The 19,740-nt window shown below is 33.1% G+C and overlaps 1 protein-coding gene across 1 annotated transcript in view; it reads right to left on the reverse strand.

The window, feature by feature from the left end:
* The window catches only part of LOC145302307 (A disintegrin and metalloproteinase with thrombospondin motifs 6-like), a 245,599-nt gene that overhangs the window by 166,062 nt on the left and 59,797 nt on the right, over nucleotides 1-19,740 (reverse strand). Inside the window, exon 2 of the mRNA XM_080144646.1 lies at nucleotides 4,945-5,366. Within this exon, the coding sequence (XP_080000772.1) occupies nucleotides 4,945-5,366 (422 nt within the window). The remainder of the gene's footprint in view (nucleotides 1-4,944; nucleotides 5,367-19,740) is intronic.

The following is a 19,740-nucleotide window of genomic DNA, read 5'->3' on the forward strand; positions in this document are numbered from 1 at the left end:
CAATGTTTCGTCGATGGGACAGAGGCTAAAGCTTAGATGCCAGTTCAGGACCTATCAGATTTGCGACTCTCTTTTGAACCTTGTCTAGGAGCGAGAGACTAGTAGCAGATGCACCAGCCCAGATGTGACAGCAGTACTCCATACATTGGCGAATGGTGGCCTTATAGAGATACAGGATACTTTCGGGTGTTAGTAGTTTTCTAGCACGGTAGAGAGAGCCTACCTTCTTCGCAGCGGCCCTGGCAATGCCTTCAATGTAATTCTTCCAATTCATGTTTCCTGTGAACGTTAGGCCAAGCAGTTTGAAAGATGTGCTCAGATAAAGAGTCGCTGGCCATTGCTATTGGTGGCAGAGAAGGTTTCTTGTAATTATTGAAGGAAACCAGCTCAGTATTCGCAGCACCGAATGTAACCATCCATTTCTGTCCCCATTCCACTACAGATTAGAGGTCATCCTCTAGTGTTTTTGCCGTTTCTTTAGGAAGTCATTAATGAATATTAGGAACAATAGAGGCCCAAGGATAGACCCCTGATACACTCCCGCATTTATATCATATTGTTTAGATGTACGACCGTCGAGGACAACCTGGGTTTTTCTCTCATCTAAGAAGGATTCAATTATGTTAAGTATTCTACCAGTGATTCCGTATGATCTGAATTTCCTGAGGAGACCCTCATGCCATACCCTGTCAAAAGCCTTGGATATATCTAGAGCGACCGCTCTGCCCTCCCCCGCTTTGTCCAGTGAATGGTATACACGTTCAGAGATTACAGTGAGGATGTCAGATGTGGAACGGGCTTGTCTAAATCCATATTGTTAGTCAGTCAGAAGTTTAGCATCTGTAAGGTGACGATGAATGTTTCTGTTTAAAGCACAATTGAAGCATGATACTTGACTTTTGTATTTTAAACTTTAATTACAGCTATTATATATACAAATAATTTTATAAAATCAACAGTGTGTTCTCTGCAGTGCAATGTACATTGCAATGTATTGTGGACTTATTCATTGTGATGGGTCATCAACTAGAGCACGCAATAATTCAATATGATTGATTTCACCGATTCTATGATAATAAAAATATAGGAGTGTGAAACATTCGTTAATCATCATTCAATCCCGACCAAGGTTGAGTCTCTCTGCTAATATATATATATATATATATATATATATATATATATATATATATATATATATATATATATATATATATATATATATATATCCATTAAAGATACCGACCGGAGATTAAAAGAAAACATTTATAAAACGACTTTTGGTGGCAAAGCTTAAAACTAAATCAAATAATTCAGTCGATACTTGACTACAGATTTTTTTTTATTGATTGGTAACTCTATATGACGACACCAAGCTCTCTTGTTGTAAAATAAGAGATTGCATTATTGTTTACTCTTAGCGTATATTCACGCTGGTTCGTGTCTTAATTAATAGATTAATAATTCTGCATTTTAAAGGCACAAGAGAGGTAAAAAAAATAATTTAAAAAACATAAAATCAATTTTAGTGTCAAAGATTTTTCAATAAATGAAAACTAAATCAATTATTTCGGATAAAACTCGACTATATATATAGTATAGTACGTTAGTGTGGAGATTTAATAAAGTGTTTACTTAAGGGGGCGGTTCATTAGGAATTTGTTAACGTTGGACTTGAAGACATCCAGGTTGTAGTCAGGTGGGAAGCAGGCAGACGGAACAGAGTTCCACAGGCGTGCAGTTCTAAGAAAGAAGCTTTGTTCATGGAATCTACGTTTTGATTTAGGCAAAGATAAAGAGTGGGGGAAATTTTTCACAGTGGATTCAGCTAGACGGGTGTTTTTCGTGCAAGATTGGCGAGGGGGGACCAAAGATTGGAGTTCAGACGAGCACCTAGCATGGAAATAACGATAAAACAAGGATGGGATCGTAAGGTCTCTTCTGTGGGAGAGAGGTCGCACCTTGGTTGCGACTTTGGCAACAGACTTGATGTACATGTTCCATTTCAGATCAGGAGTAAAGGACAAACCCAGAAGCTTGTCAAAACATGAGCCATCCATTTCAATTGATGCCAGATGGGGATCAGAGCGTTGATGATGTAAAGATAGGAGTTTGGTTTTAAATGCATTAAAGGTAACCAACCACGTCTTCCCCCACTGAACCACGCGCTCGAGATCAGAGGAGAGAGAATCAGAGAGAACTTTGTCATTTACAGCCTTTGATGTGTTGCCGTAGATGGTCATGTCATCAGCATAGATGTCAACGAATGATTTAAGTATGTGTTTAGAGAGATCATTGATGTAGATCAGGAAGAGAGTTGGGTCCAGGATTGACCCTTGAAGGACTCCAGCATTAATACTGCAGGCCTCTGATTTTTGTCCATCGACCACTACTCTTATGAGCCTATCGGGGAGGAATGATTTAATGATTGAGAAAACATTTCTAATTATACCGTAGCTGGAAATCTTGTGAAGTAGGCCCTTATGCCATACCTTGTCGAAGGCCTTTGATATGCCAAGAGCAATTGCCCTAGAAAAGAAGCCTTTGTCGAGAGATTCACTAATCCTGTGAGATATAACCGTTAGCACATCTGCTGTAGATCTTGTAGAACGGAAACCATATTGTGTGTCACTAAGAAGGTTATTTCTGCTGAGGTGGTTGACTACTTCTCTATTTAATATGGATTCCAGCAACTTACTCATGACACACAGGAGACTTATTGGTCTGTAATTAGAGGGAGATGACTTATCACCTGAATTCTTAAATACAGGGCATACTGATGAGGTTTTCCAGAGAGTCGGAAAGCACTTCTCCTTAAGGCAACGCTTAAACAGTTTCGTAAGTATGGGAGCAAGTTCTGGTTGAAGCTTTTTTAACACTATAACTGGGATGCCATCAGGGCCAGTTGCTTTACTGGAACCAAGGTTCTTGATTAGCTTGGCGACCTCATGCACAGATATTTGTATGTTACCTAGCGTGTTCTGTGTTATAGGAGGAAATATGGGGAGTTGATGGCCTTCGTCGCATAGGGTAGAATTAGCTGCAAAGTCCTTTGCAAATAGTTTGGCCTCGTCTGGTGCTGACGAGATGACCTCTGGTCCATTGATAATGGTTTAGATAGAACGCACACTTCTGTTCAGGATCTTATTTGTTATTTGCCAAAACTGGTGGAAACCAAGCCGCTGATCAGCTACTTTGGATTTAACAGACTGAGCATATAGCTCTCTTGCATTTTTATTACTCTTTTACAGTGGTTGCTGGCGTTCCTGAAAGCAACTTTAGTCGCAGTGCATCTATTACGTTAGTAGCTATGGAAAAAGTGATTTCTTTGTGCGATAGCAGCAGCATATTCTGGGGAGAACCATGGCTGGCTGTTAGGTTTTTGTTGGAATTTTTTAGATAGTATGAATCGGTCTATGTCTACAATTAACCATTCGGTCAGATCAATATATATATATATATTTATATATATATATATTTATATATATATATAAAGGTAATAGCAATGCAATAAGTCGGGCGTTGAATTGATATCACATAATGACATATGAACAAAAATCGACAAACGAACGAATGTATTGCATATATTTTCATCTTCATATATCTATATATTTAAAACAAAAAACAATCACAAATACAAATCAGTGAATATAGATTTACTGATTGAAATATCCGAGATAGTAGAATCTTTAAATATTTCGAGAATATTATCTCTTATTTGAAAAGAAAGAACCCTAAAGAATGTCGTAATGAAAGGTAAATATCATAAAAACAGAACCGGAAGTGGTATTAGTTAAACTGTCAAGCAGCGATTACGACTTATGTTTAAGTCTAGATAATTTTATAATCCAGTCATTGTGTTAGTTGTATTTACTGTTACATAATTTTCCTTATTTATTATTATTATTATTATTATTATTATTATTATTATTATTATTATTATTATTATTATTATCTTTCTTCTTCTCATTATTATTATTATTATTATTATTATTATTATTATTATTATTATTATTATTATTATTATTATTCTCTCGTATATTTTCTTAATTTATTGTTTTATTTTAATGAATGTTAAACTAGTTAGTGTTTATGCGGGGCGGAAGTGACAGTTGACAATGTCGCTCATAAAACCAATCTGTGTGCTGTCATGGAAACTGAGTTAAGCGGGAAATATTGTCCAAATTCAATATCAAACTTATTTCGATATTTTTATTTAGATTTTGCTATGAAATCTGGGATGTAGTCATTTTATTTTTTGTATATTGTATTTTTTTAAATAATATAAATATGTTATAATTTACTGAAGTAATATGAATATGTTATAATTTACTGAAATAATATAAATATGTCATAATTTACTGAAATAATATAAATATGTTATAATTTACTGAAATAATATAAATATGTTATAATTAACTGAAATAATATAAATATGTTATAATTAACTGAAATAATATAAATACGTTATAATTAACTGAAATAATTTAAATATGTTATAATTAACTGAAATAATATAAATATGTTATAATTAACTGAAATAATATACATATGTTATAATTTACTGAAATAATATACATATGTTATAATTTACTGAAATAATATACATATGTTATAATTTACTGAAATAAAATATGTTATAATTAACTGAAATAATATGAATATGTTGTGATTAACTGAAATAATATAAATATATTATAATTAACTGAAATAATATAAATATGTTATAATTAACTGAAATAATATAAATATGTTATAGTAAAACCCGTTCATAAAGGAACTAATATTAAAAATGTCATTAAAATAAGATACTTCTCTGATATTTGGGTGAGTTCTTGTAATCGGGAGTATTCATTTCATTTCTTAGTTAGAAAACAAATGGGTTTCACTTTCATTGCCTGTTCTTTATCTTATAAGTTTACTCTGAGGATGAAAATGAATACTTACTAGTCCGTGGCAATTACTTAAGGCCGTTTCAGATCGGTAGGGTTCACTGCTATAACCAATAAAATGGCACCTATGCATGTTCGTATGGCGTCTTTTTACCCCATTTCGATCCCAGTACTCCACCACGAAGTTCCGAGAAACTAACTTCCGGTTTAAGGTGAGATTAAACTTAAAGTCATGTCCGTAAGCGGATAGTTTGTAAAACACACAATCCTGCCAGACGCTGTGTGGTTGAAAATCGGCTGAGCCTGTTCGATGGTGGACGTAGCGTTTCTTGCGGTGAGTCGTCTGCGGCGCGTGTTCTTCATCGTTATCGTTGTCTTCATCGGGAGCCTCCAATTTGTAGCTAAGAAACTCGCCCCTTCGATTGACCAGCGTCGGAATAACCAATTCGTAATGTGACAGTTGACCAATGAGTTGTTCTGAAAAGAAATATATAATTACATGGTGAATGATACAAGCAGGAAATAGAATCAGATTAAAATATTAACAAATGTTGTTAATTTATTGAAAAACGTCAACACTGATATATTCAAAACTCCGTTTCCATGACAACACACAGATCGGTTTTATGAGCGACAATTAAACACACGAAGATGCAATTCTAATTAAGGGATGAAAGTTGACATGCTGTTTTTATCTTCTTTTTATTTTTCGATCCCATTTTACTGGAGATCAATTTTTGCTTTGGCTTACTGCACTGTGCGAAACAAACAATTTCCATTATTTCAGCTGCTTTGAACACTTTCCAAATGGACTATATGCATCATTACACTGGACTTAATTTTGGACTCCATTTTCTCTAATGAACTATTTTTGCATTTCAAATTACCTTGAAACAATTTTCATGCAAGCTGAAATATTATGCACGGTTTCTTTTTATATATTTTACATATGCAACATTTTTCCACTTGTTTTTTCTTGGCAATTTATGACTACAATAAATTGTGGTTTAACTTTATGCCATAACTAGCAAATTCTAACATTGCTACGAATATAATTTGCTGATTTCTTTCTGTCCTCTGAGGAGAAGATTAGCAAGAATAGTATTCTTTGAAACTCCGCGGAATAAGGACTTGTAAATTGCTTTTTGGAGTATTCAGTCGAACAATAAATTTTGATTGTAAAGTTCAACTTACAGTTTTAATTTTATTTCTCTTATATATATATATATATATATATATATATATATATATATATATATATATATATGAGCAAATAGTTAATAAAACATGTTAAAAACACTTTGAAAAAGAGTTTAAAACATATTTAATCTGAAAAGGAAACACTTAATAAGCGGATAGTCCTTAATCCGCGGAGTTTCGAAGAAATACTTTCTTCTCATCAGAGGGATCGGATTTTGCATACAAAAGTATTTGATGAAACTGCAAGTAAGTCAAAGTTCTTACTTGATAACAAAAAGTGAAGCAGAGGGAATATGGTGAAGAAAAAGGTGATTTCACGTGAATTAATTGTAATTTTTTATTATATATATATATATACATATCTATCTATCTATATGTATATATATTGATAGATAGAGAGAAAAAGAGATAGCGCCGATATATATATATATATATATATATATATATATATATATATATATATATATATATATATATATATATATATATATCGGCGCTATCTCTTTAGGTTTATTTTTGGTGTCTTTTCAATTCAATAGAAATCCTCCTAAATTTGCTGATGAGGAGACCGTGCTTACCAAAAAAACTATGTATAATTGTTCTACGTGACTTCATGTATACCATAAATAAAAAGCACGGATTTCCGAAACGATCGTACAGATAATTGACTTTGTTGTTGTTCCTTCTTATGAAACTGATTTTTAATTTAATTAAAATTTGATTTTTAAATTTAAAAAAATTTTTTTTAATTTTTAAATTATAAATCACATTACTTAATATATATATATATATATATATATATATATATATATATATACTTGTAGTCAAATTAAATATTAAAATGTTCATATCTTTTGTTCTATGAGACAAAACTACAGGAAAATATACAGGCTTTTTGAAGATTATGATACTATTGTATGGTTAAAATTTTATGACAATTGGTAAAAAAGAACCTATATTTTTAAACCAATAAAATATGATAGAATTTGCCTATATTTGTATATACAGTGTCCTGGCCAGCCAGCTTTAGTTTTGTTGATTTGAGATGAATTTTGCTTGTTTTCCCCCTTTTTGCTTGATTGTGTCCTTGCCAAGCCACTAATATATATATATATATATATATATATATATATATATATATATATATATATATATATATATATACACAGAGTAACCCACCCCCAGAAAAACAGAGGACATTCAATTGTTTTTCTGAGCCTTCTACAGTCAACGGAAAAAAAGGCCAAAGACTCCAGTGTTTTCATGTGATGTTTTGAATATAATAAATTAGTTATGACCAAAGTTTCATATCAATTGGACAAAACACTAAGAAACGGGGCCTAATTAGAGTTGGGGCCCGTTTTGGGGGAGTCATCCTGTATATGTATGTATGTATGTATGTATGTGTGTATGTATGTATGTATGTATGTATGTATGTATGTATAGTCTAAGGAAGCTTTGAGTAAAAAAGATGTAAAATAAAAATAAAAAATGCAGTTAAAATTTCCAGAAAAAAAAAACTACCGCAGACTTAGCACTTGCATAAGCCGACTTCTAAAAAGTCTACAATTACAAAAGAGTATTCAACTATATACTATATAAAGAGTATATAAGGATGAAAAAAACAACCTGACTAAAATTGTTAAATCAAAAACAGGGATCATCAGCTGCCTACAATGTAGCTCTTTTGGAGGTTTAATAATGATGATGATGATGATGATGATGATGATGATGATGATGATGATGATGATAAGAAGAAGATTATATACACAGGCGGCAAAAAGAAAGTCCACACTTGTAATTTTAACTGCAAATTTAAGCTACATTTAATGTAACTTTTTAAACAAACTATACCGCATTTGATTGGCCTTTTATTCCTCTATAATTTTACCTGTTCATATTTGACTTTTAATTGAAATATTCTAGTGTTCACGTTAATTTAAAAAAATATCAGATTCTAATCGGTAATTTTTAAATGGATTAAATCACGTGATTATTTATAATGTAACCATGTGATTGAAATTTAATTTAAATTAACCACATGTGGTCGCTTTCCTACGGGCAAAATGAATGCCGACGCTCAAAAGGTATAAACATTTTGACCCCTCGCTCTATTTAAAAATTCACCAAAAATCAGGAAATTAACCAGTTTTAATGAAATTTTCATTATTTATCAAATAATGATCGCGGAATTATTTTGTATTTAAATCTTAATGAAAATGTATTATTTTGTTTAAACAAAAAATACCTTTATTTACTACTCCGTAGTAAATAAAAAAAACGCAAGAATTTATTTTTGCTTTTTTTATATAAATAAAGCATCGTAATTTGTAACAATAAAAAAATAAAATAATTTTTACAGGAACATTACGAAAAAAGCCCCTAAAATCCGTATTAATGAATTCCATATAACTCGAAGAAAATTAATTTCTCGAATTACCGCCGATATTATCATTGAACTAAGCATTGTTTATTTAATATTTTTACAAAAAAAAATTATAAGAGCAAAAATATTTCTACTTTTTATAAATTGCAGATTTCGCATAATTTTTATATGCAAGAGTTTAATAATTTCCTTGCTCGCAAGAATGTAAAACTTTCGGCGTAACATAGTTTTATATAATATTGAACAAGGTGGAGTTATACAACCATCACTTCTATACTGATAGGTTTTTTGAAATTTTTTCACTGTATTATTATTTATTAGACACTAATTAACCAGATTATGAAAAATAAAAGAAAAAAAAATCATTATTTCGACATTTGAAAGGGGTGCTCACTTTTTAGTTACAGCGTTCTGATAAATCAGTCACCCATTTTGTAACCAATAAAACAGCGGGTATATCAAAACCATAGAAAGTAAAAATAATATGAGCCTCTACCGCATTTGAATTTTTTTATTGTTTTTATGAAAATAAAGTTTCGAGTTTGTTTGTTTTTTTGCTTTTTTTTTAATTAATTTATTTAGCTAAAAGTGAGTTTGTGGGTGTTTTTTATTTTAATAATTTGTTTTATGAAAGGTGAGTTTGTGGGTGTTTCTTTACAATAATTTATCTGTTTTTATGAAAGGTGGGTTTTTGGGGGTTTTTTTTTCAAAACTTTTTTAAAAATATTTTTTTAAGTATTATAATTTTCACTAAAGTGCTGGAGAAATGTTTAATAATTTTCCATCCTGTACGCTTCTCAATACATTGCTTCGTCAACATGAGACCATTTTATATCTCCCGAAGTTTAGGAAACCTAAATATCATTTTTGCTTAACATTAATACACTAAGTTATGGAAAATTTGCTTTACGGTTGTTGTAAAAATGGAACGGAAATTTAAATTTCCTTCGCTTTTAAATTCGGTACATTTTTACATTACGTCCAGCTCATCGTTCACATTCCACATGTCAACTTTTATAGGTTTTCGGGTATGCTGACAAGGTTAGGGGTGTCTATTCCAAAAGCCGTTCTTAACATGGGTATATTGGAGTGTTTATTTGTTGTAAACGTACCCGACAACCTATAAATGTCGACAATTCCAATGTGAACGGTAAGTTTGACTTATGTAAAAAATAACACAAAGATATACCAAACTGACTTTTTTCGTTTAAAAATGGAATTATTTCCCTTTCGTTAATAGCTTTTTTTTAAAAATATTTTGTGTTTTATATATATAAAGTACAATTGTTGAATGTTATTCTTTTGATTATATTCGTTTTTTGAGGGGGCACATTTAAAAAAAAGATTAAAATGGAGGGAAATTTAAGTTTCCGTTCTATTTTTACAACAACCATAAAACAGCGCATACTCAGTAAGTTTTATCATAAATTATAAACATCTAGATCTGCTTACATTATATTAAAAACCTAGCGACCCATAAAAATCTGGTCGCTGAGTGTCAAATCTGCTTAAAATATTGAAAAAAAGGAAAAATAGAATCTCTCCCAAACATACTGGCAATAATATGCTTTCGTCCTTCCCTTGAGTGTTTCCAATAAGTGGGATTGATTTACTAGGATTTGTATTAGAAGCTGATCACTTTTTAAAATTATTTAATTGTTGAATTTGCATTTTGGTTAAATTTGTTAGTTTGCAATCGCTGATAGACCACTCAAAAAATTGAACAAAAGACGAAATTAAAAAGATTGCTACGCATGCAGAATTTGACCCACTCCACCGGATTCCAATTATGGTTAGGGTTCATTCGGCAATCACCAGATTCAACCGAGCGTTGTTCAAATGTTGAAACACTAAATCAGCATTTTTTTTTTTTTGCATAATTAATTAATTAATGATGGGAGTATTTTTTCTGTTTATTTTCTTAACATCTGTTGACAAAAATAATTTGTACATTCTCTTGAAAAAAAATCAAACTTTTCTCTACTTTCACCTAACTATTTGCAGTGTTAATATAAAGCATTCGTCTGTTCGTTTTATAATAAAAATTCCGTTTTCTAAAAGAAAGGTTTACTGCCAAGTTTCTTGTAAAAAAAAGTGCAAGTTTTCCCGAAAAAAAAAAAAAAACATTCACCTAACAATTTATGGTAAAAAATTAATCTTTTTTTGTGGAAAAAAACAACTTTTTTTAATAAAAAAGAATGCAAAATATAATAAAAGTAAATGAACAATGCAAAATGCAATTTTGTTTTTAGGAATGTGTTCCATTTTAACAAACTGAGCCACAACAACGCCTGGCCGGGTACAACTAGTATATATATATATATATATATATATATATATATATATATATATATATATATATATATATATATATATGCGTGTGTGTGTGTGTGTGCTAGAACGTTTTCATACTAAATTCAACAACACAATTATTCAGAATGTAGAAACTATGCATAAATAGAATTCAGCATAATAGTTAAATGGAAATAAAAATGAATAAGTAATTAACACCAGTTTTTTAAAAGAATATGAAAATAAATTTATTCATGTAGTCGTTCTTTTATCCATGACTGATTAAAGTTAGAATTTCGTTTGAATAATTTTTAAAGGCAATAAGTATGCTTTTAATTTTCAGAACGAGAAAAAATTACACTTTACATATATATATATATATATATATATATATATATATATATATATATATATATATACACACATTACCCATATCCCCTGTAACGACACTCTAAATCAATGTCTAGTAAAATTTTAATTTTTTAATATTTTAGGTAATAATATAACGTACTCTTACAAACGTTATTTGTTTTACTGTTTCTTTAGGAATTTGATACTATTTCCTCGTGTATCTAAAAACACGATGTGCGACATACAAATATATGTACGTGATGTTGCCAAGCTAATCAAAAACCTTGATTCCATAAAGCAACTGACGCTGACGGCATTCCAATTATGGTGCTCAAAAAGCTTCAACCAGAACTAGTGTCCATACTTACACAGTTATTTAAGCGTTGTCTTCAGGAGAAATGCTTCCCAACACCTTGGAAAATCTCATCAGTATGCCTTCAGGGATATAATCACATTTACTAATGTATACCCATTAACCCTTATCCTCGAGTGATCTTCGAGCCTTGATAAGTGTTGATTATTGTGTTAACAAAAACCATGCTAACCTAGCGAGCAATTGACAATTCTGAGGCATCGATTTGGGTGATAGCTTGGTTGGATGACCACATCCCTTTTCGAGACGAAGTGGGTTCATTCCATAGTCGGATTTTGGTGCAGTTTATTTGAGCTGTGTTAGTTAATAGACTTTCCTGTGTGTGTTGCGTTTGATCGTGAGACGGAGTACTCGTCTCGCATGCAATAAGCTCGGGTTTTGAATCCTGAGTTCGGATATGTCTAACTGATGAGTCCAAATGAGGACGAAACTCGAGTCTTGGATTTCCGGTTTGTTGGCTGTTGTTTGACTGCGGAAATAATTTTATAATGTCACATTTTGAATATATATATATATATATATATATATATATATATATATATATATATATATATATATATATATATATATATATGCTCGAATCTCCCGACCGGCAGGAATTATCATCAGGAGATATCGGCTATCACAGTTATTCGTCGTTATAGCTCAACAATGAAGAAAGAATGTCTATAACTCACTGTAGAAGATCGATGTCAGCCGAAATAACAAGTTATATTGTTTTAATTTATTGGAGAAAAATCTCTTAACATTAAATTTCGCCTTTGAAAATGATTTCTTATATTTTATTGGTCACATATGTACTAATGTTTATAATCTCTTTAAAAAAGAAATCGACACGAATGTGAACAGTAAAAACAGTATGTAAAATAAAAATAGTTCATACTGTAATTCGCAAAGTTCATCCTAAAATTTCTATAACAAATTGTTGCTGTTTCTCTTAAACATATAAGAATGAAGGGAGGTAGGCTCTCTTTAAAAACATATAAATTTATGTGTTTCTCTTTACCAAATTAGTATTTTATTTGTAAAGTTTTGATTTCATTTTCCGTCTTTTTATACTTTACTGGCAACATACTAAACAATAATAGCACAGATGTAGAAATATTATAAAACACTAGCGGACACTCTGTTATTCGTTGGGTCAATGTTACACTATTTTATATTGTTGGTCTCTCGGAAAACGCCGGGTAACTAATCATGGGGATTGTGAACGTTCATGAATAGAAAAATGTTTGGATGACAAAAAGAATGTTATCGACGCGAATTAGGTATTTTAAAGAGATAAAATATTTATGTTAAAAATTTATATAATAACTTTGCAATTTTTAAAAGTTAAAATAATAGATCAAAACAAAAACAAAGATGACTTAGTGGTGACATCAGATAACGAACAGAGAAGGAAGATTATAATATAGACACATATAGATATAATACAGTCAGTTAGAGAGGTTGCGTTGGACAGACGGGAAGGAGGGCCAGACCGGATTAGATCGCGTACACTAATAATGGTCACTGGGCGCAGGAAATAACAAGAATCTAAAAATAAGGAATTTCATACAACTTTAACTTCGGTGAACATCAGGAAATAAAAGATGCATGAAAATATCACTCGATTGTCTTTCCTAGGGATAAATCTTATTTGCAGCTTTTACAGATCCGTCAATCAAAACCAACCGATGGCCGAAGATATGTTCACCTTTTGGCCTGATGTAATCCTTACAGAAACTTATTCGTGATTTTGTTAAAGACTGTCGCGTAAGTTTATTGTTCCGTCAATGTACTGTAGTTGAATCTGTTATACACGCACTTGCATTCATGGTCACTTATGTACACCCATACGTCACAGATAACACAACGCTGCTGGACAATCACATACATATATAAACTCCATTATATATACAGCACGGCCAGACATGCACATATATAAATATATACCCGTTATATAGATAATTGTGTATTACGGATACGCCAACCCCACTATATAACAGTTGTACATTAGTGAATACATTATTGTATTTAATTGATTCATAAAATAATTAAAAACATATTCGAAAGGATATTCAGAAAATTTAGAAAATAAAAGTTAATTTTACAATTCAGTCGAAATTGGAAAGAAACCATGAATAATGGTTCTATGACGATGACCCATATGACTGTGTACGCATTGTTTTAATATTATAAAGATTAACAAAAGTAATAGTAATACTAACATTAGATATAAAGTTTAAAAAAATGATACCCTCTTCATTTGAAAAATTCTGTAAAATATAGGAAATCAACTAATTTTAATGGATTTTTCAGCGTTTGATAATCACGGAATATAATGAATCAATCGTTTTACAGTAGAACACCGGAATACGGTGGCCCTAGGATACATTTTTTTTTCATATTACGATGTGGAATACAATGTTTTTGACCCCTGGTTACGGTATTTTGCCTCGCCTTACGGTGTTATAACGTTATTTGATTATATACATGTGTATTATATACAGTGCTGTATTTTGTTTTTAATTTTTAATGCCGTATCCGGGGGTTCTAATGTATTGAAAATCTCAGTAAAAATGTATCATTACGTGTGCGTAAAAATTATCTTTACAGTAGAAAGCTAAACAATAGAATATGAAGTAAATATCAGCCAAACCTTTTTGTGACCTAAGCACGGTCATTGGCCAATGAACACGTTACATCACAGGTGGAAAAAATTGAATGTAATTGGTTAGCTAAACAAAACATTAAGTGCATATATAAAAACAACAGGTAACACGAATTTTATGTATTTGAGCCTAACGATTCCTGACGAGAATGAAACAGTACGATTCTGTATTCACGTATTAAGCACTGTTGGAGTAAATGCTGAAAATACAAACAGTATATCTTCTCATAACATTTTATGTGGAGACATGCAATAATAATTCTATCTATCTATCTATCTATCTATCTCTATATATACATATATATATATGTATATATATATATATATACATACTAAGTTATAAAAATATACATGGAAATTAAGTTACACAGAATATTCCGCGTTTCATTCTCATGTAGCTTAATTGCCATATATAGTTTCATAACTTACTACATAGCTCTACCTATGTATTGAACACTGTTGAAGTAAATTCTGAAAATTTACGCATAAAATTATATCTTCGTGTATTATTTTATGTGATTAAATGATGCAATCATATATATATATGTGCGTGTGTGTGTTTGTATGTATATATATATATATGCTCTTCCTACCCCCCCCAGCACTCAACGACCCAAGCCAGATAGTGCCACATTGGTATTTCGTTACTTTCCTGCTCAGCTCTACTAAACCCAGCATCATGAATGTTTAAAAGAATATGAAATTAGCTAGATCTTTTGCAGAAGAACGCAATTCCACGACCCATATACAGGGTGAGGCAGAGCAACTTTCTTATTTAAATGAAATGACAGTTCAATCAAAAATTACGTTTAAACCAAGACCAAACTAAAAAAAACAACCTGCCTCCTCCCTTGAGGCTTGCATTTACGAATATTCGCGGGCTTATGACTAACTTTGATGACATTGAATCATTTCTCGTAGTAAACACCCCGAATATCTTAGCATTAAGTGGAAATAACCTACACTCTTCCATTTTAACATGCCTAGTTATCTCCCACTCTGCCGTAAGGACTCAGACAGACATATGCACGGGTTTGGAATCTATATTCGTAACACCCTCCCCCTGACTAGAGAAACTAAATTAGAATCAGACGAACAGGCCTTTATGTGCTTCAGACTAAACATGCAACATAATATTAGCTACTTGTACTTTCTCTACCGCTCTCGACCCAAGGCTTTACCCTAATAAACAAAGTTTCTGACAGCATAGATAAAGCACTCTCCCGTGATACTAGCGTGCATGTATTTGGTGACTTTAATGTCCACCACAGTAACTGGCTTAGGTTCTCTACTTACACAGCTGGTAGCACAACACATAGCTTATCTATACCTCATTCCTTGTCACAGATGGTTACATTTCCGACACATTTCCCAGACCAGCAAGATCGACATGCCGCACTTCTAGACCTATTTCTGACCACAGTTCCCGATGATTGTACAACAAATGTCCACAGCCCACTCGAGAATTCTGATCACGCTGTGATAATGGTAGAAATCGTCCTAAATTCTCAACCGAAAACTGAAGACTCACTACTCAAAACAACGAGGTATTACAAAAAGGCTGACTGGGAAGCCATCTGAGATATCATCAGAGATGCCCAATGGGGAAATATCTTTTCTCTTCAAGCTGAACAGTGCGCAAATGAAACCACTGAATGGTTCAAAACTGCAATTGAAGCACATTTTCCCACACGGAAATTCTATAGCAAGCTCCACTCTCCCCAATGGTTTACTTCTACTTGTACAGCTGCCATTACTCAAGGACAGCATGCGTACCACAGATTCAACCGACATAAGTCTAATTCAAACAGACAGAAGTACATATAAACTAGAAGTAATTGTAAGAGAGAAATGGCGACAGATAAGGCACGATACACTGAAACCACCACAAAAACGCATCGAAGCACAGAAATTAGGAACCCTGTGATTTTTGGAAAATCTACAACAGTGTAGTAAATAATGGGCAGTCAACGATTCCTCCACTATCAAACAATCATGAGGTTGACGGCAACTGAGAAGGCAAACCTGCTTGCTAGTCAGTTTGCCTCTAACTCCACATTGGACCCGATGACACCACACTCTATAACAGGCACGAGAGAAAAACAAATGAACACATGTCTAAGGTTTTAATAGGAATATCAATATACAAAAAAAAAACATATTTATAAGAATATATATAATTATAAAACTCAAATGACATTGTAACGAGTGATGTAACCTACTTTCCGGTTTACGACATCCGGTTGCGCATGCGCACATAAACATTAACCCATAACAATGTAAACAAATAAACAAAAATCGCTTCTTTTTCAGATTTTGACCTGCGCACTGAAATATTAACGTTATTATTTCGAAATTATTATTTAACATGGGAAGAGTGGGGGTGTTTTGCAACTATTCTTTATTACAACTATACTGTCGCTATTTTCTTACAACTAAACAACTTTAACCCGTTGACAAACATAACAATTGTAGTAAAGCCAAGTTTACTACTACTACTACTACTACTACTACTACTACTACTCTCTATCCGTCCTTTTCCTTCCTTCCTTCTTTCCTTCCCTCCTTCCTTCTTTTTTATTTTTTGTTTACATTTCTAGATACAAAATAGTTGTGTGGGAACGGTGAATTTGTTGAAACATTTACTAATCTTTCAATATTAGCTTTATTTTATTTTATTTATTTATTTATTTATTTATTTTGCTTCAGGTTTCATCAATTATTTTTATTAGATTTAAAGTTTCTATAAGTTGGTCGAAGGATTCCAATATGGGTTTTTCATTCTTATATTTCTTATCGGTAGGTTCATGTGCGTTTTTGCTGCTAAATGACTTTCGTCGGCGTTCGATTCGTAGGAAAATCATGTTTAAGTTTTGATTTTTGAGCGATTATTCGAAAAAATACGTAACTTTACACGAACAGAGAGGATTTTTTTTCATGTTTGAGTGATCCGTCAGTGATTTTTCATTTTAATATACTTTCATAGAAATGTTTCTGTTATGTCAAAAAAAAACTTTTCTTTACGTCACAAATGTCACGCTCATACATGAATTCCATAGCTAATATAACATAGTGACCCTACGGGTCACAGGTAGTCTAGTCTAGTATATATATATATATATATATGTGTGTGTGTGTGTGTGTGTGTGTGTGTGTGTGTGTTGTTTTTTTTTGTATATAGGTATTCATATTAAAAACTCTTTTTTTATTTATGTGTGTGTGTGTCTGTGTGCAATATGATCTCTTCAGCATGGTTTTCTCTGCCATGTTCCAGGACGCTTTCAAAGACAGTCACTCTGGCATTGCAATCAAGTACAGATGTGACGGGGAATTGTTTAACATCAGGCGAATGCAGGCAGTCACAAAAGTGAGGGAAACCATCATCAGAGACCTTCTCTTTGCCGATGACTGTGCCCTTAATGCCCCAAATGAGATAGAGATGCAACGTCAAATGGACGGATTTTCCACCAGTTGTGACAACTTTGGTCTCACCATCAGTACAAAGAAGACAGAAGTTATGTACCAACCCGCCCCAGGAGATGCATACCATGAACCCGGCATCACTGTCAAAGGGCAGAAGATTCATGCTGTGGAGCAATTCACCTACCTTGGCAGCACCCTCTCCCGCACCGCCAACATTGAGATTGAGGTTAACCATAGGATCTCCACAGCGAGCAGTGCATTTGGAAGACTTAGAGACAATGTGTGGAAGAGGAGAGGCATTACACTCGCAACCAAACTGAAAGTATACCGAGCGGTCGTCCTGACAACCCTACTCTACGTATGTGAAACTTGGACGCCATATAAAAGACATGAAAAACAGTTGAATGGCTTCCACCTCAGATGCCTCCGTAATCTTCTCAACATCCGCTGGCAAGACAGAATTCCTGACACAGAAGTCTTGAAGCGCGCGGGGCTCCATACCATCACCACCATAATCCGCAAAACCCAGCTCCGGTGGGCAGGCCATGTCTATCGCATGCACGACAGCCGAATCCCCAAACAACTTTTCTATGGGGAACTCAGCCAGGGAAAGCGGAATGCAGGGGGCCAAAAGAAACGATATAAAGACTGTCTGAGAACGTCCCTAAAAGACTTTGACATCAGCCCCCAGTCTTGGGAGAGTCGCGCTGCTAAACGTTCGGCCTGGCGTTGCGTCATCAGCCTAGGAGCCGACAGGGCAGAGAATCAACGCATGACACACGACCAGCAGAAGCGCAAGAGGAGGAAGGAGAGAGCTGCCTGTTCACAGCCTGCCGATACCGCCTTCACGTGTCCAGAGTGTGGAAGAGTCTGCCGAGCACGGATTGGCCTCATCAGCCATCTCAGGACCCACAAACCCCTGACGCCGAACTGATTGATACCTTGGTCATCGTCGACTTCGACGGACGAGCAAGAAAGAAAGAAATGATCTGTTAAGCTATTATCGCTCCGAATATCCGGTTTATTTTCATTCCTACATCTTTATAGAATTTAATTTATAATACTCAGTTTATAATCTTATTTCTTTATTACTATTGTGATTACTATAGTTTACATTATTATAACATAATTCTTTTCACTTACTTTTTTACAGTATTGTTTTGATAACATCTATAATTATAAAGTTCATAAAATATTACATTGTGGATAGAAATTTTCTTTAAATCTGAAATATTTGAACTTTCAAATCGGAGATTGTGTCCATATTATGTTCCCCCACCCCTCGAACATTTTAAAATAATCCGAGGAAATTGAAATCGTGGAAATATTTATTAATTGATTTCTAATGTCTATTGGAACAATTTTATAAGAAGCAGATTTGCTGAATTTTCTCGAAGGGTTTCCAACATTCATTTGTCCTTTTTTGATGTTAGTAAAACAGCTTGTTGCCCAAGTGCTTAGTGTCGACTGGTGGCATACTATATTCAGTGAATCCGTAGGAAGGAATTCGCTCCTTTTTATGTTCCTCATCAACGGACTTATATGTGTATCGGCCCTCGTCACTGAGAATCTATTCACTCTATCAATGGATGTATTTACAATAATAAGCATTCGACCTTTGTTGTTGTGAAAGTATTTTAGCGAAAGTATTTTTTATTACTATTTCACTCCAAACAATGCACAGTTCCACTTGGACGTACCAGGCTACGATTTGGAACACAAGTTGCAGGGATACTATGTAGGGAGTTGAGCAGCAAGATGTCTGTTCACATAACACTTATCCTTTTGAATGTCAGTACAGTCAGGGACGCAGGAGCCTGGTATAGAATTCCAAAGTCTAGTAATCCGAGGGAAGAAACTATTAGAGTAAAACGATTTTCGGTATCTAGGGATCTTTGTTGCGTAGGAGTGGGATTTTGCTGCTTGTTGGGTTTGTCGGTGGTATTTATGTCGAGGCAGTGCAAGTGCTTGGAGTTCGTCAGAATCTTTCCAGACAGTTGGTATCAGCTTTTCTTAATCAGATCCGACGGCTTGATTTCTCAACGGTGTATTGAATTTCCTAAATAGAACTAAATATAGCCAATCCTTATGCATGGCAGCTGTGTTCCAAAATTTATATTACCTAGGTAATTCGTTTTTGAAACTTACCCTACATAAACATATAAATATATGC

The sequence above is a fragment of the Euprymna scolopes genome, chromosome 2, assembly GCF_053919585.1.
Source record: "Euprymna scolopes isolate OS-2025 chromosome 2, ASM5391958v1, whole genome shotgun sequence".
NCBI classification, from domain to species: Eukaryota; Metazoa; Mollusca; class Cephalopoda; order Sepiida; family Sepiolidae; genus Euprymna; species Euprymna scolopes.